Raw genomic sequence first — 6,000 nt, 5'->3', positions numbered from 1 at the left:
TATACTCCACCAGCCATTATCATTATAACCATGTACTCAGTACGAAGACAACACACTCAATAAACTCCTCATATGCGTTTCAGCTACAGACTTCTGGTTCCGGCTCGTCACCTGATGATGCTTCTTCGCTGTCATTGCCTTCTTGCTTTGCTCCACGACACTCCTTGCATCTGCCTTGTGTGGCTGCGAGACCTTGCGACGAGGCGTTCTGGTCTTGCTGTAATGACACACCTCGAGCGTCAGCTGTTGAATTTTGTATATCCTCTTGGACATCCATAGGCGACGGAGCCTCATCGCCCTCAGTCACTTTCTGAGAATCTGTCAGTTCTGATGCCGAGTGCTTCTCTGGCTCTTGTTTTGATGCCGCATGCAAGTCCTGTACTGGCGAATTCACGTTCATAGCAGCGGGCAGCGTGTTGTCCAAGCTAGACATTTCGTTGGTTTGGGCTGCATCACCTGTCGCATCCTCCTCAGAATTTTGTTTCTCTTTTTCGGTCAACGGTGTGTATTTCTCTGTGCCAAATCGCACCGCGGAGGTGAAGGACTCGTTGAGGGAGCTGATGGTTGACAGCGCCATGTCCAGCACTGCTTCGACCTGTTTCCGGAGCACCTCGCTTAAACTCGCCACAGTCTATGCAAAGGCCAGCTCCTTAGATTAAGGTATTGCACCATCTGCCTCGTCTAGGCGCGTACTGAAATGTAGCCATATTGAATCATTTCAGGTTCATTTCAGGCTACACAAAATTTATCATTTTCCTGCACCGCAAATGGCTACGAAAGTGGTAGCAAATCTATCATTTTGGGACGCCAGAAGGCCCCAGTAAAGTCTTCGAAAATGAAACAGTTTGATGGCTTGACCAGGACATTTCAGGTGATCTAAAATCAGCTCATGCCCGTAGTGCAATTCATGTTCTGACGTCTGCTTCACGTCTACTGTGCCCATGACCTGCAACAAAAATTGGTATGCATCCTGTCAGAAAGCCACTTGGTCACTTACCCGCATTGTCGGTATATCATCCTTGTCGACACCGTCCTCAATCTTGCCATACATGCCCTCCAGATGCCAGCAAACGAGCTCCCAGCCAACGTTCAGAGCAATCTTCTGCCGTTGCATCACAGCCGTCGTCGTCAAGCCATCAAAGTCACGGAGGTCGCGTGGGTCAAGAAGTGTATAAGAATAGTCTTTCGATACCAAAAGGCCGGATATAACCTCGTTGGGCTGTGGAGGCTTCACTGCCAGTGTGCCAATGGCCTAGACAAGACTGATGTCAGGAAGAAAGTGAGTTGTAAATGAGGGCACCTACTTTTGCTACTCACTCGCTGTGGAATGTCAGCTGCAATGGTTCGAGGTTCCGGGGCGTGTGAATCTTGACATCCTCATCACGGTTTTTGTAGCAGTCTTGCAGGGCAGCACGTAGACGGCCCATTGCATTTTGTTCACCGTGGACGAGAACCTAAAGGGGATTACTGGGGTTGAGTATGGGCGAGAGCCTGACTTTTGGCAAGACAGCCCACAATGTGCTGGGTGTGGACTAGCTCAATGAACTCAGAATTCTGAGAATAGTCGACATGTGCTCCGAAAGAGATTTCATCGATGGAAAGCTTGTGCGGGATCATGTGTTCCTTGACTGATGGAATCTCATCCGGTTCCGTTTGAATATCCTAGAGACAAACATAAGTTCAACGGGAGGACTGGATGGAAAGAAAAAGTACGTTATTTTGCGGTGATGTACATACAAGACAAGACATTGTACACAACATGACATGCCCTCCGAGAGACTGCATAGCCACTCACCCTAACCATTGTACCTTCAATAGAGTAACCGGTAAGGATAGTGCCGTTCCGAGAGTCGGGAGGCTCAAAGCTCCAGGAGTTCGCAGCTTGGACCCAATTCCATAAAACCGGGACTAGCAAGAATGACACACGAAGGGCCTTCGGTGATTTTTCACTCTCAGCCGTGATTGTGAGGCACATTTGAAATATGCCTGGAGGGATAGTGTTAGTCCTAAATCACGGTACATTGAAGCAAGCGGGGCTCACTTGAACACAAATGGGTTGTTGCGTTTGGCAAAGCAAAAGTGTACGTTCGAGTTCATGGTGCGGATGTATGTCTGATACATGGCCATACATTTCCCTGCCAGGCTAGAAGCATAGTAAACGGGAACATTGTGCAGGTCAGGATGCTTCTTCCAGTACTCGTCCAGAATCAGCAGGAGCTCCTGTGCACGACCCAGGGTGAAGGTCGGAAGTAAGACATGTCCACCGCGTTGGATGAAATTGTGCACCGAGTTGGTGAACTGCAGTTCCTTTTCCTCCAGGCCCTCTAGAGTTTGAACACCAAAGGTACTTTCCACAAATGAGCACGTCAGGGTGAACGGGCGGCACTTCGGCTTTGACGAGATGTTGGTCTTCTTCACGAGAGTAGTCGCCAGTATACAAGATTTTAAGTCCAGCAATGTCGATCAAGAACATGCATGCACCAAGAACGTGACCCGCGCAGTACAGCGTAAACATGACACCGGGGCATGGTGAAATGACCTGGTGGGCGGAGACAGGGATGATAGAAGCAAGGGACACTGATAGCTCCATTGGGCTGAAAAGAGCATCAGAAGAAGAGGAACTAGAATTGACTGTCAGCTGGTTGTGAGGATTACGAGCAAGAGAGAACGAACTCCATGCGGACAAAGTCTTGCATCATGAACTTGTGCAAGGCCTTGGTTGGATGTGTCATGTAAATTTTGCCTTTTCCATCTCTGAAGTTCGTATATACGCGCAAGCGAGCTTTTAGATGTGGTAGGGAGCACGCAAACACACCTTTTCCATGATATATGTCAAAGCGGCAGCATGATTTAGATGGAAGCTTGAACAAGTTATAGCTTCAGCGTGACAGCGACTCGCAGGCGAGCAACATACTGAGTTATTAAGATGACGTCTACGGTACTCCAGTCTAGCTCGTCGATGAAAGGCAATGCTGCTGTACACAGGATGCACTGGCACTCCCGTGTCACAGACAATGGCCCTTCCCCTGTATTGCAAGACACAGCAGGACCGGCCGACTTCCTGTCCTGCACCAAGCAGCGTGATACTGAGTGTTGGAACGTCCGCTGCCATGGCCGTACTTTTGCAAGAGCGGCGAGGAGTTATAGAATATAGAGACAGTGGCAGAAGAAACTGAGATGCGCCAGCTATAGGCACTGTGATGCGCGCGTCTGCTCTGAGCCGTTAGTGCCACATGCGCTAGCACTGGGTGCCCGAGGTTTATTGTGTTAACAAGATTTCCTTCGCTGAGCTACCTCATGCCTGCAAAGGTATCGGCCTGCTGCTGGTAAGTTATCTCATTTCGTCGTCTTCCTATTGCCCATAATAACCGTGCCTATAGAAATCTGGACATGCTTCAAACTGGTCCAGCTCGAGCCAGCCATCGTCGGGCATGCCATTGGTGGTTCAATGTCCAGCGTACGCTGTACACATGGCACAGGTCTAGGATCCCAACGAGGTCCACAATCAATATGGTATTTTGCGGATGTTGCTCACCAAGCCGCCATCACTGAATACCTGTGCCAAGGCGTCTTGCCAACACCAGGTGACAGGAAGGAAATCATATATGAAGGGCTTGCTCTGGCTTCCCATCATGTCCCTGCCATTGTGCATGCTCGTGGGGCGGGTTTGACGCGAGCACGTAACGAGTCCTCAAGCACATCGTGAAGCTCGTCGGTTGGTGGATATACCCTCCCTTTCCTGGCCGTCGCCGCGATCTTCTCATGCACGATGCAATCCACTCTCGTCCGCTGCTAGTTTCCGTGCACGCTCAGGCCATCTCCCACATCGCAGCTCAGCACAGGCGTCGCGGTGCTCAATGAGGAGACAGTCTCGACTCTCAAGACAGCTTAGGAGAGCAGCGCAATGAGGACTGATCATCGAGGGCACGCTTATGAGAATATGTTCTCGTTTTGTTCAATGATGTCAACGGGAGCACTATGCCAGCTTGGAGGCAGGCAGATTATGGTAAGGTATGCAGCTATGAAGCTCCCAAATGTCACATTTCATTCTGCAATGACATATGCGCATACTAGCCTCCTAGAATAATCTATCCCAAGAACATGTGAGACATCTGCTGAGCAAGCTTACAAACATACAGCCAGACTCATGTGCTATCCCTCAAAATCTCTCTTCGCTCGCTTCTCACATCACTGCTTCGGAGCTTTCGACCTTGCCCATCCGGCATAACCCCCACTCACCTGTCGGTACCCTCCGCCAGTCTCCTCCCAACAGCACCGCAATCCCCTCCAGTTCGCCGGTCCTCCACGTGTGCGTCCTGGGCTGCACAGTACATGTGCGGCGCGCTCCATCCTCAATGTTCATGCACGTTTCGGGCTGTAAGTTCACCGTCTGGTGGGCTCTCTGTATGGATGCTGGCACTGCAGTCGAGAGGCAGGCACATAGCGCCATCACATTTCTCTACCGCCGCAGGTGTAGTGCGCGTAGTCGATCAATATTCATGGCTGTGACATCCGTGCCACTGTCAAGGAGAACGCGGGCAGCATCCATGTGCCCATTTCAGGCTGCATAGGACAGCAGGGTCCATCCGTTCTTGTCCTGCGCGTCGACAACTTTGCTGTGCTAGAGAAGAGTGCATGCAATGTTGACGTGGCCTTATTGTGCAGCAATATGTAGCAGTGTCCACCTGTCCTGTTCCTGTGCGTCGATGGCGAAGTTGTGCTCGAGAAGGGTACGTGCGATGTCAACGCTGGTGTGCTCAGAGCTGTGAGCTGGAACACAGTCACGGTAGTCCCCTTGGCGGGACCATATTTGCCACTGCGGATCCAGGGGCCTTGAGTGATTCCTGGAAGCTATCTCGGGCCAGTTTAGTCCCCCTCGTCCACGCAAGACCGTTGGTCTACAAATCTGCAGATGAAGTTCTTCGTTGCGGATCGCTAAGTGTTTTGGACGCTTGCAAATTCAGTGTCTGCTCTCACTACAGCGGCGTCGAGGGGGCAGTGGCCATGCTGAATGCACTCCAGCTCTTCGAGCTCTTCACCCCGTGAAAGGGCGAAGAGGAAGGATCTGCGTTCTTGTGATGACATATGGCGGTGGATTTGCTCAAAAATTCAAACCGTGTAAATATGATGGGAAACCGTGAATATGGGTGAATTTCAAGCTCAGACTAGGAATACAGTAAACTTTCCTTGTGAGACTTGCTTACCGTCAACTTTGAGCATGAAACCTGACCGTAAATGTTCTGCGTGGGGCCTGACCGTGTACTTTCTCTCCTCGTCATCCCGACGGGCGCCCCGCCCCATCAAACAGTGATGCGGCCCAGCCCAGCCTCTTTTACGCCGTCTCTTCAAACCTTATACTACTTGCGCTGCCCATCTTGGTTTTTGGTTCCTTTAGCACTCCTGCGACACCTTGCATCTTTGTGATCCTCGTACACTGTGCTTATATATTTGTCGCAGAGCTGTCAGTACCTGCAGGATTCACGACGCGCAATAATGCTCTGCAAAATCACAAAGTGCGCGGTTGTCGACTCTCTTTCTCACCGCCACCATCACCATCGAGCCATCTCTACCTCGCCAAACTCATGGAGCCTGGACACTACGCCTCGGATACCCACAGAGCCCACCGATGTCCTAGCAGCATGTCGCCATTCCTTCCTGGCAGGAGCCGCCTCCACAGTCAGCTCCACCCTTTGCAGTGCACACTCGAGCCAAGATGGTCTGTCCGTACATCTACACGGTCAATTAAGGTGCGCATCACTCTGCGCAATGCTTCATATATGCACACAAACACATGTCAATGAGGCATAGGCCAGATCAAGACAGAGTTGTGGAGGCAGAACCAGAACTTACGCGTGAGGACTACACAGCCTTCGATGAAGAACATTAACAAAGATGGAGCGGTCGGGTACCCGATGTCAACATCCCTGCGTGAACAGCGCGGCGGTAGGAGAATAGATGTAGCAAGACAGAAAGGGAATAACGACATTAGGAGTTGCTGCG

General features: G+C 50.9%; 1 protein-coding gene across 1 annotated transcript; it reads right to left on the bottom strand.

The window, feature by feature from the left end:
* Positions 1-79: 79 nt before the first annotated feature.
* PHACADRAFT_167242 (uncharacterized protein) lies at positions 80-3,112 on the bottom strand (the record flags this gene model as incomplete). Its single annotated transcript, XM_007401970.1, has 12 exons — positions 80-631; positions 776-946; positions 998-1,228; positions 1,259-1,262; positions 1,318-1,454; positions 1,516-1,662; positions 1,796-1,865; positions 2,042-2,322; positions 2,366-2,621; positions 2,674-2,754; positions 2,814-2,861; positions 2,982-3,112. 12 exons carry the CDS (start codon positions 3,110-3,112, stop codon positions 80-82), a joined length of 2,109 nt encoding a protein of 702 aa, XP_007402032.1.
* Positions 3,113-6,000: the final 2,888 nt, after the last annotated feature.

The sequence above is a fragment of the Phanerochaete carnosa genome, assembly GCF_000300595.1.
Source record: "Phanerochaete carnosa HHB-10118-sp unplaced genomic scaffold PHACAscaffold_14, whole genome shotgun sequence".
NCBI lineage: Eukaryota > Fungi > Basidiomycota > Agaricomycetes > Polyporales > Phanerochaetaceae > Phanerochaete > Phanerochaete carnosa.
The sequence above is the reverse complement of the archived record's forward strand: the minus strand, read 5'-3'. Positions and strand labels throughout refer to the sequence as shown.